At 36.9% G+C, this 23609-nt stretch overlaps 1 protein-coding gene across 1 annotated transcript in view; it reads right to left on the reverse strand.

Moving 5' to 3' along the window:
- KIF13A (kinesin family member 13A) overlaps positions 1-23609 on the reverse strand; it is a 66896-nt gene that overhangs the window by 38363 nt on the left and 4924 nt on the right. Inside the window, exons 3-14 of the mRNA XM_013962072.2 lie at positions 17477-17569; positions 16714-16894; positions 15592-15679; positions 14145-14279; positions 13166-13278; positions 7878-7989; positions 7299-7511; positions 5556-5666; positions 4393-4527; positions 2849-2979; positions 1045-1131; positions 774-940 (exon numbers count right to left, since the gene is read on the reverse strand). Coding sequence (XP_013817526.2) covers positions 774-940; positions 1045-1131; positions 2849-2979; positions 4393-4527; positions 5556-5666; positions 7299-7511; positions 7878-7989; positions 13166-13278; positions 14145-14279; positions 15592-15679; positions 16714-16894; positions 17477-17569 — 1566 coding nt within the window. The remainder of the gene's footprint in view (positions 1-773; positions 941-1044; positions 1132-2848; positions 2980-4392; positions 4528-5555; positions 5667-7298; positions 7512-7877; positions 7990-13165; positions 13279-14144; positions 14280-15591; positions 15680-16713; positions 16895-17476; positions 17570-23609) is intronic.

Raw genomic sequence — 23609 nt, forward strand, 5'->3', positions numbered from 1 at the left:
AGAAAGCAATGAAACACCATCTACTGTGTTTTCTTGAACAGTGACAAAAACCAAGATATTTTCCTCTCAAATTTTGTGTATTTAAAAAACCTGTACAAAGCATTCAGTACTCCACTAGGTTTTTCATCATATCTTCATACCATATTATAAAATATAAACTATGATTTGGCTTCTGGAAGCTATGAAATACCATACTATTTTATTGTCTGGTATAATTGTCCCAAAAAGGCATCACAATAGATTTTAACAAATAAAGATTAAATAAAGTATTGAAAGTTATCACAAGTTAAAATCATGCTAGCTGATATTCTTGACTATAGGCTTGCTTTGGTTACAGTGTATTTCTAACAAGGTTAAAACTGTCAGTAATATTTGATGCAAGAGGAAGGATGAACCTAACTAAGCCATAGCTAGAGTGTTCCTTTGCCTGCAGTAGCCTGCAAAAATGAGAGGTTAGCAGGACTTAGACAATGATTAGACATGCATATGCTTACAACTCAGCTCCGCTATAAAGGACAGCAGATGTACAAATATAAACTTATGCATCAGCGTACAAAGTAACTATTAGTTGCCTAGGTGAATTTTCTTCTTACTTCTTGGACTGCTTATTTTATATTCACACATAACACTGTTTCTGTAAAGTATCTTTTTCTGAAAATGCAGAGGGCACTGGAGTAAGTGGACCACTTGCTGTGCCTAGAAATTAAGTTCCATGCAGGATTTGTAAGATGATCCAAAAGAGCCTTTGGACTCCAATCTGGCAGTTCCCTTACCGTTACTATTCAGCGTCTTCATAATAACTTCCATTTGTGCAAACTCATAATTGTAGTCTGGCTCGGAAGAAGCTTCACTAGCTGCGTCCAGATCATGCTCCGCTAATGGGGCGTCTTTCTCAAAGTCTTTCAGCCAGTCTCTTTGTTTCCTCTTCGGTAAATTGATTCTGTGTAAGAATTAAAATTTAGTTTCTAAAAAGTTTATGCAGAACAGTGGAAGGGAAAAAAAGGCTGTAAGTAAAGAGCCTGGGAAACAAATATAAACTGTTACCTAAAAAAGTGGTTGTTTCCCCATAATAGTCTATCTCCATGCCATAACTGAGTGACAGAACATACTAGTGCACCATTTACACAGGATCTAAAAGAAAAAAAACAGAACTTTGGTGAAATCCTGAAAATAAAAGGTTGAAAAGTAACTACAAGATTTTATCTGTTTCCCTCATCTACACACAGTGAATTTTTTCATATGATGTACAAACCAACTAGAGTCTCATTAAAGAATAAATGGGAAAGTTACCAGTGTGATTTCTCCTGTAATAACTAAACACAAAAAGCTTCTACCCCTCCAGCTTTGGCTACTCCAACTCTTCACTAAACATACAGACCAGGTTGCCATATTAGCGGTGTTTTTTTTTTAATGTCCATTTCACAAACTGGGTCACAGCCTGTTTCTTATAAACACTCTGTAAACTTAGTTGCATGCAAATCCTGCTGACAAAGATCTCCAAGATACAGGTTAGTCAGCACACATTTGTAGAACATACTGTTAACATATAATGCATTCAAGCATAAGAAAAGACCCTTACATCAAAGTTTCATTCTTTCAGCAAACAGCCTCTATTATTAACAAAGCTCTACTTTAGTGAACATCTGGGACACAGTATTTGCATCTAGGTTTCTTTGTATTTAAGTTGCATTCATAAAATGGAAAAAATTGAGCTGTTTGACTTTTGCATGTGTGAGTCATACAGCAGAACATTGTATTTTAAAGGGAAAAACACCCTTAAGTAAAATGAAAAATGCTTTTTCAGATGCAATGTTCTGAATTCAGCACTCTCAAGTCAACATAAACATGTAAGCATTTCATTTAAAATCAGATATTTTTGCACTGAAATTCTGGTAACTGAATTTCTGTTGACCCTAATCTTAACACCACCTACATAAGCACTGCAGAACAGGCACAAGTAAAACAAAATATATTATTATACATTTTTTCCACTGACACGTGCCTTTGTTCTTGCCAGTCAAAATGACTAATTTCCAGTACTGTAACTCTATCACCACAAGTCTGAATCCCATCTGTTTGAAATTTTGTACTGTAGGCTGCAGAAGAAAGACGTAAATTACCTCTAAGAGGTAATTTACTGAAGGCAAAGTAGAAGAGTTAAAAAAAAAGTGTCCCTCAAACCTTTGTTTCTCATACTTATATAGATTAGTTCACTCAAGCAGTAAGACCATTAGTTAGGACAAAGGTACAGCTTATCACATGCCTTTGGAAATGAAGTAACAAGGACATTTTAAAAACTCCACCCAAGAAGGCACTATGCCCTCAAAATGAAAAGTAATTAGAATACTGAAGTAGAAACAAAACAAGAAACTTTGATTCATATCTCACTTACTAGACACAACAATAATTGTAGTTTTTAAATCTTTAAACCACCTCTTTTCTCACAAAGCATTGAGCTTTGCAACAGGAACTACTCAGAGGCAGAATTTATCCTCCCCCATCAAAATGCAGCCTACTATCCCACCACAGAGGTTGGGATAGCAGCAGCATCTCAGTCATCCTGTTTATTACCTAAGACACAGAAGCAATGGTCCCTCACTCCTATTGAATACCTTTTATGTTGGTTTATTCTGAGCCAAAGCACTGACAGTCCTTTATGACACAGGCTGGTGTGTATGTGTAAATCTCAGTCCTATCTCTGAATTTCATTTCCAAGTCATCTATTTTGAAGCTACTAATTGATCAGAACATAAGATATTTCTAACTTTGTAAAATAAAAATGCACACAAGTCATCTGGTAATGAAGAGCAAACCCTTCACAGGATAAATGGTTGCTGATCTTCCTTACCTTGCATTTTCTTTTGGGGTCAGTGTAACTTCTCCATCTAAAGCAATATCAATCTCACAGTGTTCTGGTTGGATTCCTATACCAAAGAGCTGTATATCCTGAGAGGTATCTGCACCAACTCTCGTGTGATCCTAGAAAAGAAGCCGTTACTAAGAGACAAGCAAACTACCTCTGTTTATACAACTAAGACAATATTAGCTGAAGCACTGAGACTGTAAAATCCACATGCTATGATCCTTTGCTAGGCACTTCTACACAGCAGAAACAGTGCCACAGCAGATATGAAGACTATAAAGATCACACAAACTGCTCTTCTGCACTGTATTTCATCTCAATATAGTTTTAAATAAAGCAAAAATAAAGCATCTGACACACAAATTCTGATTTAAAAATATTCCCAAACTATGGTTGCTTGTGTGTGTGTGCATGTGCGCGTGCATGTGTGTGCACGTGTATATACATACACTTTTATATGTGTGTGTACACACACACATATAATATATATACACATATTTATATATATGTATACACACCCTATATATAATATAGGTTTTTATATGTATATAAAAATGTACGTCTATGTAGGCATATACACACACACACATATATATATGAGGTAATGCACACAGTGAAGAAAACCAACCATGTCTTACAGCCATATGTGACAGAGGACGACACGGACAGGGAAACAAGGCGCACAAAATTGGCTGCTTTTTCAGAAGACAGCTATATATGGATCTCAACTGAGCCTACTGATCTCCACATAACTTGAAGCCATACTGTAAGTCCTGCTGAAATGCTTTACCTTACTGTTATTACAGAAGCTATATTTTGTTTGCTGCTGTTCAAATATAGAAGCCCAAGCCTTGTCACTAAAACAGAAAACTACCTATAAAATGGACAGGATAGTTTTTCCTATCTTGTTGACAAGAAGCTTACATTTCCAAAATATTGCCTACTTAGCCAGCTTTGTTAGGTTTCTGTCTGACACTATTTCACTCTGAAATGAAGACTATGCTGAACTGAATGGTATGAAAGCTAGTTGCAATAGGGAAACACACGTCTGTACATTTTTAACAGAGTTTGCTTTTTTTTTTATTTATTTATTTGTCCTTCATTACAGACTATGTTTATTCTTACTCATTACTACTAAACATATTCCCCTTTGCTTAACTGATTGAATATTTAAGGCATTCTCCTGTTCACTAACAGGAAGCAGCATCTTATACAAGGTTCTTAATTTAAGAAGCAATACTGCTTAAGCCAAAAGGGAGTTCTATTCGGTCCCTGGCTAGAAGAGCTAGAATTTATCTGAGCACTGGCACACTTTGAGCACTACCTCTCCCATCGTAATCCGGAGATCAATCAGGAAACCAGCAAGCTTAACCGCAAGAGAATGCAAGTTCAAGCAGTAGAAGCAGGCCTGTTTTATTTGGCTGCAAATAGTCTTTAAAATCTAAATACGCTTGGAATGATGAATTTAGCCACAAACTGAAATCAACAAACAAATGTTTTTCTGTTCTATGTCCTGTTTCCATTCTTACCTTTAAATAATAAACCAAAAGCTCATTGAGTGCAGGGTCCGCGTTCAGGTTTACCAGATAACACTTGTCATCCCCAACCTTGATACCTGAAGACTCTAGTGATATTCCCATGCTCTCTAGCTGTCTTTGCCTCTCCTGCAAACAAAAATAGGTTATACATATTGCAGCAGGCAAGATTAGACAAGTACACCAAGTAAAGGAAAGAAGAATAACTAAAGCCAAAGATTAACACTCATTTTGTACATTGCTACCAGAAATAGCATCGCACATTAGACACAAGAAAAGAATCTAAGATAATGGTCAAGTGTTATATATTTAATAGAATTTATTTTTATACACTGAAAATAAACCTAAACCTCAAACACCTACTTATCCAAAATGGTGCTTACTTATGCAAGTAGCCTTTTCAATTTTATTAGAGCTATTCATAAGTAACAGAACATGGCTTTGAACCTATGCGTTGATTAAAAGATGCTCTCAGTACGTGCAATGATTACAAAGACGAGCATATTCATAGATCATTTTGGGAAAAGCATGCCACAGAAGAGTGGGTTTGGGGGAGGGTGTATGGTTTATTTGTTTGTTTTTTACAGTTGTTGCACCAAAACATGTTTCTGGAACATTAGGACTAGAAAGGGAAACCAGCAATACTCATTTCCCAAGCTACAGATGGTAAAAACAACAGAAAAGTAAATTGAAATCCTAAAAATCTTATTTTTAAGAAAATAATATTAAGCTACCACTAGTGAATGTATGTACACATTTTCCTCCTGTGATTAAGTTGACATTAAAAGCAATAGGAAGTGTAAACAACTGCCTCAAATTCTGATCCTATTGAAATTGTTGATTTTGTAGTGACTTCATGAAAAACATGTTCAGGATCACATTATGGTCTTATGAACAAAAAAGCAGCCCAAATATATTTTGATATTTTGTTTTAAAATCAAATATTAGCTTTTATCAATTATACCCATGACACAACTACATTTATTCTAATGAAACTCAGACCACGAAAAAATGGAAAACATGGGAAAGAGCCAAAAATCCAGAGGAATCCAAAACACTGGGTGGAGAAGACAGCACAGTCCACTGAAGCACATGGAATTCAGCTGACTTGCTTTAAATGACTACCTGGTCTTTCCTACTTAAGATTTCTGAACTACCTGTGCAATTTCTTCCGTTTTCCTTAACTTTTCTTCCCAGGTGACTGTTAGCTCTTTTATTAGTTTTTCTGATTCTTCCAATTTTTCCTTCAGTTCTGGAGCTTTCATGGCCTAAAAGATAGAATTGGTAAAACAGTTAAGGTACTCTTCACTTTGCCACAGCTGCTTGTACAAGGAAGCTGCACACACCAACAGAATATCAAACACAGCAAATACAGATTTCAGCTTTTCCCCCACGTTTTTCATGGTGGAAGATGAAAAATAGGACATTTGCAAAGGAAGAGGATAAAAATCAACCAATAATTGGTCCAGATCTGAAACAGCTGAAGATCTACATAGCTCCACAGAAGCTACTGAAACTACATTATCTAAGGAAATGTCAGGGCATGGTCACTCAGGCTTCAGTGTCTGTATAAAATATCTAATACTTAATAACTCTTGAGTCTAGTTGTCTAAAGATCAACTCCACTGCCTGTCATCTTACAGTTATTTCAAATACAGCTCCACCTGATATTTAGCCTTCCATTCTACCCCAGTTTTGTAAGTCTCCTTGAAGTTTCATTAAAGCTTTCAGACTGATATTGTTGATTACATCCAAAGGCAGGCAGGCACGCACTGGAGCTAACACAGGCTTCCCACTTCACAATAGGAAGCAAAAGTAAGGGGCTGGAAGATTTCCAGTGATCAGGAACAATTCAACAGCTTGGCCTATAACTTTAGGCAACTGTTTTGAACAGAAGGTGTAACGGATGAGAGAAGAGAAAAAAATTTTGCAAAAATTTGAACAACTTCCTACCTTCCTACTGACTGGGTTTAATCACAATCTGCCAATTTACCAGTTGCCAATAACTAAGGATAGATTACAAAAATATGTTGCGATCCAAAATATGGATTAGAGTACAAATATAGATTCTTAATCAGGAAAGAACTGAATGGGTCCTTTCTAAGGCAGACTTTCCCATTTCAGCCTGTAAGGAACTGTTTATATAAGGAACATTATTCCATACTTGAATGTCAAGTTTAAGCACCACACATATTTACACTGAGATGTACTTCAGGGTTTGGGTTGGGTTTTTTGGGGGACCAATATTCTGTGTTTTGCCCAAAAATATCAAAAATATTGTCCTACAGTGCAATGGCTAATTTCCCCCATCATCATCAAAAGTACTCCTACTCTGATACTTTACCTTCCAACTAGGGTATACCTAAGATTAGCAGAAATCACTATGTGGACTGTTTAGCCATAAGGCATAATGCTGGTGGTTTCAGTGTTGTGGTTCTGTCCATTCTTAAATGATTTTCACAAACGTAAAGGACAGAAATGTTCCATATATTTTTAGGTCCAATACCAAATATAGTTTTTCATACTTTTCCATTTGACATCCTACAGTCATATACTCCACCAGTTGGGGGGTGGGGGTGGGGAGCTTTTGTCAATAGCTCTATATGAAGTTGTATTACAGGTCTTATCTGTGCTGCATCATTTAATGATTGACAAAAAATTCTTCTGGAACAGCCTATTATATATAACATCTGTACAATGTTGTCCTGATTTAAAAGATATTAAAAACAAGGAAATATTATGTTGGATCTATTTCAGGAAACAAAGTTAATTATTTAAAAATCAATATAATACTCTTCCTTTCCTCATTTTGTAAGACTTAAATATCAAGCTAATCTTCCTCTCAAAGTCTGTGACATTTCTTCAAATAACTCAGTTTATACCATACTGTGAATAATTACCTCAGCTTGCGAGAGCTGTTCTTTCAGTTTTTCAACTTCTTCACGTAATTCTCTGATGACCCTGGCATTTGGATCTTCATTCACCACAGCATGATTAACTATCCTCTTGGCTCTGTCTGCATATCTTAGAGTAGAAAGTGTTTCTTCATAATTGTCTGCTGCTGGACTAATTGTGGCTATCATAGCAGTTTGGCTGTTTCCTCCCAAGTTGTCCTGTAGGACACATTCACAGAAAGTTGAAGGATTAAAAATTGTTCTGTAATTATAAAATGTCTTTATAAAGACATTTAAAATACAAAGCTTACTATTTAGATACTGAAATACGCTGGTTAGGTTACATCCAAATATGATCCATAAACATTTCCAACCATCTCCACCAGTTTGGATTCCACTATAACTTAAAATAGACCAATTATGACTGTACACAGAATTACCACTGTGTACATTAATCTCTCCAAATTACTTGGAATAACTTGTAGATGTGACAGCACCTTAGTTCATTTTTTATCAAAAAAAGTCTATGTTCCACAAACTCTTAAGCTGACAGCTTGTGAATAGGGTGAACAGAGTATTAATTACCTTGAGAAGCCAAGTGAGTACAGAGTCTCTGTAAGGCACAAACTTGCTTTTCCCCTTCCCTGCTGCTTGGTCAGCGAGTGATGATATAACCAACCCCAGTGTCGAAAGCGATCTATAAAGGCAACACAGCAGAACAGCTTTGAGAACATATTCCAAAAGTGGATTTAATAAAACACAGAGGAGGGGGTTTGCTAGAGCTCAATTTGTGCTTTCCAGAAATTCACATCCAACTTTTAAAATACTGTAGAACAATTTAAGTTGAAAGTGACCACAGGAGATCAGCTAGTCTGCAATCCTGCTCAAAACAGAGCAGGATAGTTATGGAAGTTACATATTTGGAACAAAGTGGATATCTATAATGTTTCATCTCATCCGGTAATAAGACCAAGTCCCAGGAAGACTAAGTTAAAGTATTCAGGTATTTTTAAAAGTTTGAAAAGGGCATCGATGACTGTTCCAGTACATGGAGAGTCACTGCCTTAGATTAGACACCTACATTTCTCAGAGATTAAAAATCTTTCCATCTGGGACTCTCTGCCTTATGATATTACGAGTCAATGCTAGCAGCACAGTAAAAATATCCTGTCTCTGTGAAGAATGTTTTAAGAACACTAGCTTAACAACAGACTAAAACTAAACAATTCTCTATTGATAAGGAGGTAACTTAAAGACAAAACCAGCTATGGCCCAGTAGAACTAGTCTGCCCTGGTGGAGCAGTGACTAACCTGCCATTACACGATAGTGAAGGACTTCTCATCAGAAGAGCCTAATTTGGAAGTCTATTGACAAATGGGTTGACTTATAATTGAGAAGGCACTTCACTAGCTTTTTGGAAAAAAAAAAAAAAAAAGACCAAACAGCCCCCAAGTTATCAAAATGTTGCATGAAAAAGAGCATTCGAAGAAGGTCCTAAATTGCTTAGCAGACAGCCCAAATGACACTCTAGAATAGAGAAGAGAATAAGAACTTGTTCATTTTAGAACTTGTACCACTTCTATCTAAAAAGAAGGTGTAATTGTATTAGCAATCTTTGCAAAAGATCTATGTATTATATATTCCAACTGTTATACAACCCTGGGTAAACTATAAACAACAGTGGGGATCTTGAGGTGAGTATGTTTAAGATAATGAGCTGGTCCAGGATCCTGAGAACATTTAGATCAGAAGATCCACATCAGTAAAGAGGTAATAAACAGATGCCTAAAGGGTCTTAAAACAGACAGTGTCAGAGCCCAAAAGCAATACTGGTCCCTCATGCTAAGGCTCAATTATCCAGTAAATATTTATAACTATCAAAGAAATCTTTAGTAGGGTTGCGATTAGAAAGTCAAATAAATCTTTGATTGTACTTCTTTTCCACTCCATCCTTTTGAGTTTTCCTTTTGAAGATACAGTACTTTTTTTTAAGAGACAGGCAGTGTATGCACACTGACTAATGCTGTTTGAGACTACTGGTGGTTCATGAAATAAAGTTTAATAAAAATATTCTTCTGCAAGATTTGTTATTAATGAAGTTAGCTGACGGTAAAATAACTACAACATTACATGTCAGAAAAGATGTCCCGTATTGCGTAGCAGAAGGAAACAGAAAATGGCATGAAGATAGCTTAGACCTGAAAGGAAAACTAAAAGGAAAAGAAATGTAAGGAGAGGCTAGCCAATGGGATCATCTGAGCAAGCACTCTATTTTGTAAATTTGTCTATCAGATAGATTTCCAATGCACATCTGAAAAATTCACACAGCGAAAAGGACAGCTAGCCCGTTGCAGAAACAAAAGCCTCACAACTTCTGAAAGGCTGAGGGAGGGGGAGAGGGAGTTAGTTGCTGTCTCCAATCTCCCCTTTCCACAGATCAAGATGGCGGCACATTAACTGTGGAAGAACCAACAGGAGGGTGCTCTACGCTGCTCTGCTCCATAGCAACCTCCCGCAACACAGCTCAAAAGCACTGCCAGCACAGGCCCAATGGGGTCTGCCTTCAAGAAACATCAGGTTAGAAAACCATCCTGCCCTATTTTCCTCTGTGATTCCTCTTTCTCTTTTGAAATGAGGGGAAATGTGAAAACAGAAGCCAAAAACTGAGGGAAAGGGAAGAGCAAGGACTTTCTCTCACTCGGGGTGGGGGGATGGAAAAAACAGGGATTAGAAAAGGTCCATCACTGAAAACTGTTTCACAACAGGTCTGTAACAACAATTCTAGCTATAGACTCAATATTTTAATAAGTGAGCAATAGTCAGCTTAGTAACACAGAATTAAAAGATGTGATAATATTTCTGCTTCCTATACACTGATTTTATTTTAAGACTAATTGTTAACATATGCAATGAAAACGGAACTGCAGTCCTTTAGAGTATTCTGCTTGAGACTGCATAAGACAAAGCTGCTGTTTAAAGACTTTAAGAAAAGCACTCAAAGAAATAGCTGCAACAAAATAATTACAGGACTCAGCGGCTGCTTTGCTTCATGCTAAACAAAGCAGAGACCTGTCATTATGTTGATCCTGTCTCATAACACTTACATAATCAGTCAACCAAAAGGCCTGAGCAAAGAGCACCCAACAGACTGAGGCAGTTAGAAAACCAGAGCGAGTTTACACAGTGCAGACCATGAAAAAGTCCCATTTCGTTCCTGCAGACTTTCCGTTTTCCATGTCTCTTAAGCACGACCGGGCTCTCCCTTGCCACGGTGCGGCTGGAAGTTTGCACACTCCCAGCGCGGGCCTGAGTCAGCAGCATTCAAGGTGAGGCGGCGATTCCTCACTGCGGGGGAGGACTCCTGTCCCTAAATGACACACATTCAAGCTGCTTTCGTAATATCGCCATCCGTTCTTTAATAAACAGAACCTTTATTTTTATTAGTTAGCACTGAATACAAAAGTTTTCCCTAAAATCAGCTTGGAGCCAATTCCCCTCCCATTTTTAAAGGCTTCTTTTCTCATTAAAATGACAGTGGCTATGATTTTACTAATCAGAATGAAAATTACAGACTGTTTACAGAAAATATCTTCCTAGACACTAACTGACAGCTTTTTTATTCTGCTTCCTCCTACTCCCGTATTCTAGAAATTCTTTGATCACACTGCAAAGAGCTGTCAAGCACCTGTGTTTCTAGGCTCACTTCAGGAACTAGCGCATCCTGGGGGAGCAATGAGCACATCCAGCTTTCTTCTGAGTTACGGTAAGCCCCTTAAGAACTGCAAAAATAAAGACGGCAGACTCCCAGCACCTTCCTCATGACACAAGGGAACCCTGCACCAGCTCAAAGACAAAACAGAAGTAATCTTTGTTACAATTTTAAGGAGCCATTGATACAAGTCACATAACTATCAGTTGCTTCAGGAAATAAGCAGGAGAGCAATCCATCACTTCCCATCTGCAACACTGTCCCAAGAGAGCCAAAACCATGGGACTGAAAAGGAGGCTAACACAGTTCCAGCCTGCTTTCACACAGAAACAAAAGGCAAAGAAACCTGCAGCGACTGGTTGAACATCACACTATATGGCTTTGGTATGTGCAGCTGAAGTGCACATTTTTCCCTTTCTTATAAATACAGAAACAGGTATGTTATTTCCACATTCTTCTTCATGGCAATAAAACATAGCACAAGCAGCAAATTTATTTGTCAGGTAATCCCAGCAACTCCATTTTTGATCTCATAAAATATCCAGCACATGCTAACACAACCACAGATGTTGCTTATTTATTTAAAAAAAGTTGTTGGGGAGCTGACATAGCAAGGTATACAGCTTAAGTATTCCATATTACTCCAGAAATGATTTTTGCCTTTCCCTCATAAATAACGTGCATCTTACATATTGCTCATTTTCTTCCAAAGAGTAAAACACACACCAATTCTGAGACTTTCAACAAAAGCCAGCCTTCATTAAAGCTCCAAGGAACAACAAGGATGTAATGAAGGACACTAAAGCGCAGCACTGTAAGAATTCTCCTTTCCCCACCAGTTCAAAGAGCTATTTCAAATAGAGAATGTTTAAAAATGGTTGAAGTAATACAGACTTATACCATCTAAGAATTTAACTGAGGGGAAAAGTAGAGACTGTCTACTTTTCTTTCTAAAACACATTTAACAGAAAAATTTAGTGCTTTCATCTCAAATCCTGTATCAGCAAATGCATTGAATCAGTATGGGCAGACCAACATTCCTAATACTGTTACTGCATTAATGCCCTACAGGTTTAACAAAGAGAAAGCATCCTATTAGAAAATGTGAAGTCTTTCTGTATCTATAGCTATACTTTTAGTTTGTTAGTATCTGTTGTAAGAGTTGGTATTTGAATTCTTCCCCAAGAATCAGAAAGGAACATTTAGTTTCACCTTTGTTTATGCGTAAGACAAATACAGTTCCTAGTCAAACTGATTTAACCAGTAACCTGGAGGGTAAAGGTTCAGTACCTGCCATTAGCCAACCAGAACCATGTCATTTCATGTTACATGGACTCCACCAGCCTGACTACCAGTATGACACATTAAACACATAATAAATTAGACATTATGCTATAAAGAACAAACATGTTCAAACTCTAAAAATAGGTAACTTAAAATCATTTTTAGCATGAATGCTGTTCAAACATACTTTTTGCTATCATTGTTAACTTAGAATAACAAAAAGTTTTGTAACATTTTAAAATTAAATTGAAAAAGCAGTAGCTTTTAATGTTATAGTTTAACTCATTTTTCCCAGGAAAATTAGCAGGCTTAAGATAGTAGTAATATTGTACTAAATTCTTGCTTTTGGGGAATAACACAGTAATTACAGTAAAAAAGTACCTTGAAACTTGTCATTGCTTGAGTACAAATGCCCAAGGCAATGTTAAACTCACACAGCTTCATTCTAGTCTGTTTTTTTTTTAAGCTGTGAATCATACTCTTACATATTTTAATACATGTTGGAACAAAGCCATTCAACTCTGCAACTTCGCATTCTTCCTTGGGCATGCGATGAGACAAATACATGAGCCTGAGGACAGGGCGTATAAATGAATCACAAAAGGTACACGCTTAATTAAAGAGTGTTGTTGTCACTTTTTCCAGATAAAATTCATGTAACCCTCATCTGAGTCAAGTATGAATCAGGGTCCCTATGCCAATGAAAAGAAAACACATGGTGCTTAGCAAAGAGCAACTGAAAAAGACATATTTAACTGGTTTTGACTAGGCATACTGTTTGAACTGACTTGCGACAAGCACACCAAGACAGGAGACCAATGAAACAACAGTCAGCCTTACAAGATTAAGCTCTGCAATTGGTGTATGCCAATGCCTTACTTGTTTATGTTGCTGCCTTCCTTCAGACGTTCTCCCGCAGCTCCCGTTTTGGACACTCTCTCACTGCCGGCCAAATCCACCAGGCTCACCTTGCTGACCTTCTCTCCAGAATTCTGCACAGATGAAACACGGGAGGAAAACAGCAAAAAACATGAACACAAAAAAAACACTAACAGATCTGATACTAGCACCATTAAACAGTGCTGTTCATAATACTGTGGGTTAAAATACGACATTAGGCACATAAGAAGCAGGAATTCTCACAGCTTTTACAGTTCTTTAACAGTCACTCATATTTTTTATTTTACACTAATGAAACAGAATCAGCTATGTCGTAACTTTAATAACTTTACCGGCATAGCAGGCCATTAAAACATACCAACTTCAACAACAATTAACACCTAAGACAGGTTTCACAGTGGCAGTATAATCTTAAAAAGTGATCCAACTTTTTGCTTGATCTGTTTTGCCTCCTCATTCTTCCAGTGTTCTCTCAATCTTGTGTTTTTGCCAAAATACTACTTTTATTGCTGGGCCCCATGGCATTAAAGTGTAGCAGCACTGCTAAACAAATCAGGTATGCATACCAAAGAAAAACCAGTGAGTTATGTTAAAGACTTAAGAGAAAGGAAGAATAAGTCAAAACAGCAAGCATTTTCCCTTCCACTACAGATCAAGTTAAAAATATTGTAATATCACATGGCAAATTATCTCTGTGAGATATGGTGACCCTTATAAAGAAGGTTAAGTTGAGACACCTTCAGTTTTAAAATGGTAGGTGTTTTTGTATTTAGAGTTTTATCCCACATTAAGTGATACCACTGATACATCTACCAGAGCATGCACTGGGGTAGCAATGCAAAAGGTGCTTCTTTTAACTGATCATTGCTCAGAACAAACTGAAAACATTCAGTGTCCGAATGGAGAAAAGAGAAAGAATTCACCGCAGCTTCATAAATGAGTCAACAGAAATACATACACCGGACTGCTGGTCGTACAGAGTCTGAGTCACTATAATACTGAATACAGCATGAGAGCGACTGCTTTCTTCATTCATGTTGGTTGCAGCAACTGTTCGAGATTTGTTTCCCTCCGACATCAGTGACTCAATATCCTAAAGCAAAAAGAGTAAAAGGTAATGCTAGGATAAAAGCAAGTGTTGTGCTTGCTGAACAAAATTCCCATCTAGATGGAAGGGTGCATGTGTGTGGGAGAGAGGAAGAAGGGAAGGCGGAAGTAACAAGAAACATCTTTGTACATTTTGAGATGTATAGGTACAAAGAGTTGGCAGTTTCACTGAATGAGGTTTCGTTATACCACTGTATTGAGTGCTGCACTTAAAAGCCCAGGAACAACACACAACGCACATTCTCCTGATCTGTTGCTGAAATATGCTGGCAACATCCACATTACAAATCATATTTGTTTAATGCTCATAATCAAGCTAACACAGATCCACTTACATAAATGAACACAATGCGTCTCTTTAGTGAACTGCACTAATACTTTCTTCACTTAATTGGCTCTAACGGCTACCTCAGTTGGAGGCTGTACCTTTCTACACACATAAAAGATGATTATGCTAAGTCTAATAGATGTGCTAGCTGAGTCTTTCCAGACAGTTTACATAAGTCAGCCAGAAACTAGGCATTAACAAAATTTCCTAAATCTGAACAAATCAGATATGCTTTCAAAGCACATAATTCACCATCAGAGGTGTGAAAGCAATTTATGCTTTACAGCATGCACAGATGTTTCGGAAAAATAAAATTCACCATGAAGAAAAGAATTGGTCCGCATATAATACCACATGAACCCATGTAACACAGCATTTTTAGACCAACATTTCCTGAAGTAGCTTCTTCAAAAAGAAAGGTCTATGCAATTCACACAACAGTCCTGCTTTAATTATTTTCCAATGTAGCTATCGTAGTTCACTGGCTTCTACAATATCAACACACATTTGAATAAATCAGCAACCCAAGTGGGCTCATATGGTGGTATGATTTAAATTTTAAATGATATGAGCTATATTGTACATTCTCATATAATTAATAACTGCAAAAGCAGGTTGTATTCAATGGACAAAAAATAATTATCCATGCTGGAATCCATGCCAAAAGACTTAATATCTTTGTTTTGAAAGCCTCAGATTTCCTGTGTATTTTGTGCTTTGTATATAGCGTATAAATTGAAAACTCCAAAATAAAGACGTGCCGCTGCTATTATCTTTTTAACCAATATAAAGCAGAACCTAATGCTTTTAGACGAAATACTCCTAACCATTAGAGGAGATCTTTGTGATTGTCAGAGACTATATATACTCTTAAGAACCAAAACATCTGGATAGATACTAGTTTTCACAAGATTTCCATTGCTTATGTACACAGACATTATTTATTCACTTGTCATCAGTTTCAATTTACCTCAAAGTTCGTAACAGCCAGCTGAGATAAGCCGTCTACATATGGTCCCAACACTTTGTGCTCTCGAACCTTAAGGGACTGCCGACTCCTATGGAATAAAATAGATCTTACGCACAATCCACTAGAGTGAACTTTATTTATTCAAAAATAAAAATAATTAAAAAAGACAAAATAGTGTCTATATAGCAGAAGTCAACCTGCTATGTCTTTTAATTGAAATAACAGGAGGAAAAAAGGCTTCCAGAAAAAAAATCAAACTGACTAAGAAACAAATCAATCTAACAGGTTTAAGTCAATGTACATGAATTGTTTTTTTTTTTAAATGCCCACACTACCACCCCCCAACTTGTGGCTGAAACAAAACCTTAAATGCCTCATCTGGCAGGTAGACTTATTGACAAAGAAGGAAACCAAAACTCCCCCAGAAATTTGCTAAAGCTTCAATTCTTCATGTTTTCCACACCTTATTGAAATACATTATTTAAGTCTAAAATCCACTTGTAAACTAACTCGCATAGTTCTGCACCTGGCATAATCATGCTCAAGAATCAAAATAAATACCATATATATCACTATTAAGACTGAAAAAACGATGAAGACATCTCTTATCTAAACATTTCCAAGCCAGAAAACCTAACCAGTACTTTTGTGTAGATGAAACAGAAGGAAGAAAGAGTCGTGTGTATATTCTGAGGTGTTACCCTTTCCCATTTGGAAAGTTCATCTTCTAAACAAGGAAAACCAACTTGGAAATAAGCTTCAAACTCTCTTTTATGAAGAGGGAGTTTATGAATATTTTTACTTGAATGGAGTCTTGATCACATGGCAAAAAAATCCCAAGCATTTATTTGTATGTAGCCTTGTTTTCTGGTGGAGAACTGCTGCATATTGTATTTATTCATATCATGGTGTGGTTATCTTGATATTTAAACTGATCCACAACAGTTACTGCTTCATATACAGGCTTTATAAAGATATTCTCTTCTTTCTGATGTTTGGTACCCAATCCTTTCTAAAGAAGCCATATAAACAAATTCTGAAAAAACCTTCTCAAAGACTTCCAAAAGTGATAAGTTTCAACTACAAATGAAGAAGAGGGTGGGGGTGGACACGGCTACTCACCCTTTTGGATCAAGCAAATCTCTAACCTTCTCATTGTAGATTTCCATATAGGACACTTCAACTTTAAAAGTATGAGATTCATTTTCTTCCACAGAGATTCTCTGAAATAAAGCGTAACAGAGCCGTGGGATCAGACCCAGCTGCTCTGCATTGCCCATCATTGAAAAGGATTTTCCTGAACCTAAGGGAAAAAGGAAAAGAAAATGCTTGAGAATGCAGTTTCTGAGTTACTCATTTGTTCACAAAGCGCATGTTTTTATTCTCTTTATATTCCTCCAGAAGCACATATCCGAACAACATGACATGCTATTCCAGACAGATAGCTTGCTCCTTGGACTACCAGATGCAGGTTTAAAAAAAAAAAAACAACCCCCCCCCCCCCGAAATTATTTCCATGATCCCCTTTGGGAGGGCCATTATTTGCCACCTTTTTTAACACTCTCAGACACACAAAATGAGCCTTGGGTATGAACTACTTTCAGGCTTAGAAAGTGGCTCCAAGAGGTAGCAAGTACGAGCATATTTACAGAGCTGTGTTAAGAACATTACACTGTCACTGGCTTTGCTGAGCTCATTGTGTTTACACAGGACATCAATTTCCAAAACAGTGAAGCAAATACAAATCACTATGATACAATGGAAAACTGCATCTTAATAAACAATGAAGTTTAACTTCAGAATGTTTCTAAAAATATTTTTTTGACATTACCTAGTTTAATATTTATGTTCTATTCTCCTGATTTATCACAAGAGACTCTCTCACCTGTCTGTCCATAGGCAAATATACAAGCATTATATCCCTGAAAGGCCTTTTCAAGAATTCCTTCTCCAAGGCACTTGAACACCACTTCTTGACCTATAAAATAGTAATTTTTTTTAATTCATTAAAAAAAAAAAAGAAGAAAGAAAAAAGGAAAAGAAAACAGGTTGCATTTTACTGAAAGCAAAAAAAGAATTCAGAAATTATTTTTTACTGTTAAGTGCACTGGTAAGGAACAAATGATTTCATACGTAACTGAGTGACTGTAAATTCAATCTGGCTGCCTAAAACTAGTCTAATAAGCTATCTGTGTGTTTAAGTATACTGCTCATTTTCCTGTGAAGCAAATACTTCTTCAGAAAGCAATAGTTTAAGTTGTACGCTTAGAAAACAATGTAGATGCCTAGATTTTGTATTATTTAAGAGTAAATTTTGCAATGAATATGTATTCTTTAATCACAAACTAAACTGAAGAGTTCTGTAACAGAACTGCAGAAAAACATTAGTGAACAAGGATATTACAGCTACAACAAATATTATACTAGTAGTAGTACTAGCTTTTCTCTTAGGAATTGGCCTTGAGTTTCACTAAAAGCCTATTATTTTTAAACCTGTGCCAAGGTGATGCTGCAAGCAAGATAAAACATTCTGATAATATTAAGGGAGGAAATGCACATTATTAGGTTGAGATTTAAAAACAGATTTGTTTAAGTATATATCCTGGCAAACCCATAGTTTGAAGTATCAGCTACAGAACTCCACAGTCTGAAAAATCCTCTCTTTGTGCCAGACAAAAGATTTTAGGTATCCTTCAATCTTTTAGACATAGAATATGAAAATAGGCATAGGGGTTTTAATCAGAAAGCTCAGAATTTGTATACCACAGACAAGGTCACTCACTGGTTGTCTGTTTCGAGCTCTGATCTGGGAATTATGCCATCTGCATGTATGCCCAAAACAAGAAGAACTGAGCTAAGGGCAATATTTATGTCTATTTTGATGTTTGATTTTAAGCTTAAATACACTGCCCGGTGACTTTGCGAACAGTAATGTCACCTGTTTATCTCTTATACAGACAATGATTTCATGTTTCAGCTGTGCTGAAATATTTGTCAGTTACATGAAGTTATTTTGTATAGTGGATGTAATAGTGATTTCCACAGTTCTCAAAATGGAACATACTTACTGGCATCAAAAACATAACTAGCTATATGTTTATACATCACATGAGAATATTTACACTCTACTGTCTTTGAGTAATTGGTAACCCATAAAACACTTGCGGAACAAACTGTGGAATGATTGTGGAATGGTTTACACGTGTAAATAGAACTAAAAATTCACATATTATGTTTATTTTCCTTTAATTTCTCTTTTGCTGTAAATGAAAAACTATTGCAGCAAAGATGGTCCTTGTATATCTTCCAAATTAAATTTCTAAAATTCCAAAAGGTTACTGTTTCTTGGATTAGCAGAGTTCAAATTAACAGTTCAGAAACACTGAATACAAGAATTAAAAACAGAGGAGAATCTGCTGTACTTGCAAGTAATTCCATCTCCACCCCAGCATTTTTTCATTCAGTTTATGATTATTCACTCATAATATAGATGTTGAGCGATGCATCGTCCAACAATAAGTATCCTGTCCAGCTCAGAATAAATCATGTTCTGGCATATCAGTAGTCAGCAGCTTGAAATAATCAGCAACTTTCTTGTTACCATGCAAGAAACTTGTCATAAATTTGTCACAAGAAATGCTTTTAGTCACTAAGGCAATCTCTTCCTAGAAATAATCTGGCTGAAATTCATGCTTTTTTCTTCCCAAACTTTTATTGCTACCAAAATATAGACGAAACCAGACTCTTTGCAGCTGTAACATTTGCTTTGTTTTAAAGCTTATCTCATGCTTGACGGATCTTGGACGACTATGCAATTCTCTCTACAATAAAATAAGCTGTTCTATCTTTCTCAGATACTAAGAAAATAGATATAGAAAACATCAACAAACTACCTAAGACTGAAGAAATACATCAACAAAAGAGTTTAATACGGGTGTACAGTGCACAAACTTGCTTTCCATCCTACTCCCAAGGGCACATTTTGAAGTCACCAAAGCAGCAGGGAGCCGCTTACTCTCTGGCTGAGCAAGAATGCAAAAATCAAACAAAGATTGAAGTTGAGTATAATTATTAAGAGAGGAAAAAACAGAATTCTGCAGAGATTGTGAGAGGAGAATAAAACCATTTGTCAGAAAAGGAAAAAAAAACCAAAAAACTGTATCATCCATTTTTGACCAGTAATACCACAGAACCTCCTCCCTGTTTCCCAAGGGTGGGGGAAGAGACCAAGAAGTTATAAAATAGTACATGGTCATAACCATAAGATGACCTACAGAATCCCTTATGGATAAATACAGGAGAAGGAGCCCAGTCTGAATCTCAAAGGCCAAGCTGGATTTTTTGCAGAAAAGATTTAATTTTCAAACAATCATCTCTAAAACTGAAAGCCATTCAGACAGTGATATAGAATTCTAAAATGACGTTTTTAGAATGATTTTTATGAGCAGAGGTATACAAACACAGATGAATAGGTCATGATAGAATAATGCTTAGCCTACACAGCTGAATTATCATGGGATAAAATAAAATGGTTTTAAGTGCACTCATAAAAGAACAGAAGAATTCAAATTTCAAATCACAGCTATTTTGTTCTTTTGCGAATGCAGTGCACTTTTGAGGTTAGCAACATATAATCCAGGAAATTTGGAGATATTTTTCATGAAGAAACCTCACTTCTTCCCCCAGGGATTTTATTAGTGGGTTTTGCAAACTGATTAAAAAATTTGTGTTAGATAGAATTATGTTTATGTGCACTTATGGTCAAAGAAAGTAATGCAGTTCCATTGTCTACATTACTACGTGTTGGTTTTGCTAAATAATCTTACCCTGCCACAGTTAATATTTTTGCTTGTTTACAGGAGCTTTCTTCCACTGGTATCTAGCTTTTCTTTTAAAAGAGGTGAGCAAGAGTATTAACTCATTTTTAACTAAATTTACCAATACAGAGAAACATCTTTTTTCCTGCCACTTAGTTTCCCTATATCTACCCATATTCTCTTTAAAAAGGGATTCACAATCTTCCAGCTGGGTAAGACCATATACAGCCTCTTGCAGAGGCAACTAAAGGCTGAACATCGAAACACCTGGTCCCCTCACCCATCTTCTGACCAAACTGTGGGCATGTCTTAGGTGACAGACACATGTGCAGTCAGGCTGGGGAAAGCACACCCAAGGCCTTCGGAAAGCCCAGAGTGAGCATGTGAGCCGCCAGCTCTCACAGTCCAGGATCTCCTGTCTGCCCACCCCTTAGACAAAAGGGGAGCAAACTCTGGTGAATTTTTCTTTGCAGACCAAAGGCTAAACAATCCTGTTTCAAGACCAAACGCTTCCTTTCCCTTAAGGAATATGGCTTAAACTGGAATCATTTTCAGACAACGTTGCTGCATGCTCTAGAACTCTAGTTCCAGCACATCCTACACTTCAGCTAACACAGCAAGGTGGAAAACCCTTCTGTTAATGCACCTTTAGGGATGCTCTGGTAATGAAAACCTGATAAAGCATTGGTGGATGCCCACTCAATTCTGAAGATGTACTAGAAATCAAAGTCAAGACAATACGGAAGCCTTTTCCACTTTTACTAGACAACTATAACTATCTTCATACCTTCAAGCCATCACCTGTGCCTTTTGGCAAGTACAACTACAAGCTTGTTGCCAACTGCAGAAAATGTAAGAAAGATCAAATAATTAACTCTCAATCTGTTAAAAGGCCACTTCCAGTACAAGACTGGCCCAAGAATCTTTTTATCAGCTCTTTGCACTGCATTTCTAACATGTTTAGTACTTTGTCACACTATGACATTCTTCCATAAAAACAATGGAGATAAAGAACATTTCTTCTTTAGCGATAACCTTATTAAGCTACTGAAGGTTTCAACTTTCGAAATGGTTACAGTGATTTGTTATCTGAAATTTAAAGAAAAGTAACCCTCTCCTCAGAATTGCTTTCTAACACACAGGAATTCCTGGAACTCCATCCTCGTGATCCCATGCATCATGGCGATGTAGGATGTCCCTGCGAAGCTAAGAAACTTTTTCACACGTTCTCTAGCTACTGAAATAGCTGGGTATTTCAAAGGTAAAATTATAATACAAAGTAAAAATAGTGAAGACAGCAGTGTACATGTTAACAATGGCTAATAAATTACTAATAATTCTAAAATAAAACCTTCACATTTTCAAACTGCAGAGCTGCACATGGAAGTCTCTTAGCTGAAATATCTAAGTCAGGACCAACTTTTAGAACATTTAAAGCAGAAAATATGTAAGATAATAAAAATTCCTTGAAAAAAAGGAAGCTAGAACAATACTCTTGTATTATTCTACAACAATACTACAACATACACCATTTTCAGAATGAGATATTTAAGTATTTGATGTATCAGTATATTTTAACATCTTGTACCTCTATGCCCCTTCACTTCCTCCAAACCATTCCCATACAGTTTCCGAAGCCCTGATTCTGCTCAGAGATCCAATTTAGACACACCTCTATCCTCCCAGGAAAATCTACACATTGCAGAAGAACCCTAGGATCTGTCCTTACAACTTGTAAGATGAAGCCAATCATATTTACACATAAAGTGTATATATTCTCAGATCACTGGACCAGTGACAGATATCAGAAGGAACAGAGAGGAGAGAGGAAAGGGAGGGGAGGAAAAAAGGGACACTTTCCAACAGAACACCATTTTAAAAAAGGCAGTTAATATTTATAACCTTTCATAAGCTACACTCATTTAGGCGCAAACCCACATTTATTCAAGTTGTACTGCAACAAGAATTAATTTTAGTGTGCTTTTCAGATGTCTAGTGTTTCTGCATCACAAAAATTTGTCGATCTGAAGTAAGAACAACTGTTTAAAGCCTCTCATCATATTAGCACAGATTCCCTCAGCCAGGTTATGACTACAGCGTTATGACATCTCACTGCAGTTCCTGGACCTTCTCCCCTTAAATGACAAAAATAGGTAGAACCAAATAACAGCTTATCACAAACAGCACTGAAAATTTGATCTGGTCAAAGTAGATTTATTTATGGGTAAATCTCTGGCCCAGATGATGTTTAGGGCTAAAAAAATTAACAGAAACAAAGCAAACATTTTAGCAAATCATGTCATGCAGAATTATGCTTAGTATTGCAGCCCTAAATATTTCCAGCCTTAGTCCTGAAGTCCAACAAGAAACTTCTTCAAAGTAGTCACAATGCCACATACCAGAATACTTGTGGTTCTGTTAATCCAGATTATGAGGTTGCCATAATGCACAGGACAGTTAGATGCCAGCTGTGTCACCCGAAAATCAAGCCCAACGTGCTGTGTAGAAACCCCCTCCCCCCCCCCCCACACACACACAAAAGAAAAATCAAGGAAACAATAAGCAAGGGATAGGTTTCAAAAACATTCTCCCACTTAGGAGTTTACATGGGTAAATTGGGACTACAAACATGGGGACCACCCTGCCTGCTCAGAATCCACAATTTAAAATCTCTCATGAGGGTAGAAGCCTACAATTCTTTAAACAAATTGTGTGGTTAGTTTCCTTTTAAAATAGCTGATGGAAGAGCAGTAGTCACCATATACCTTTCATATGAAACTAAAGCTTAGCCTGAAGTCAGATGTTTGGCCTCTCAGGACAGTGCAACTTGCAGAAACACAGACCTGGGAATTTTCAGGCCAAATTTGATGCAGCTTAGGGAGTTTAAGAAAAACCCAGGGATAAATGGCTACTGAGTGAGGTCCTTGGAAGGGATTTAAACACTTCAAACCTGCCTAGCAGCTCCTGTAGTTACTTATACCATCTCTTGAATTTGACCCAAAGCAAAGGGTTTTTTTTCCCCTCCTTTTAAAAATCCACTTCATTCCAGACTAATAGGCCCTTACTGTTGTGTATGCTTGTAAAAAGAATTCTTTGTTCTCATCTCTGAGAATTTCTCCACGTTCTCCCCTTCACCAAAATGTCACACTGTTATTTGTCTGTGTGAGCTCTTCAAGGCAGGCAGGTGTGTCCTTATCCATG

Source organism: Apteryx mantelli, chromosome 2 (genome assembly GCF_036417845.1).
Source record: "Apteryx mantelli isolate bAptMan1 chromosome 2, bAptMan1.hap1, whole genome shotgun sequence".
NCBI lineage: Eukaryota > Metazoa > Chordata > Aves > Apterygiformes > Apterygidae > Apteryx > Apteryx mantelli.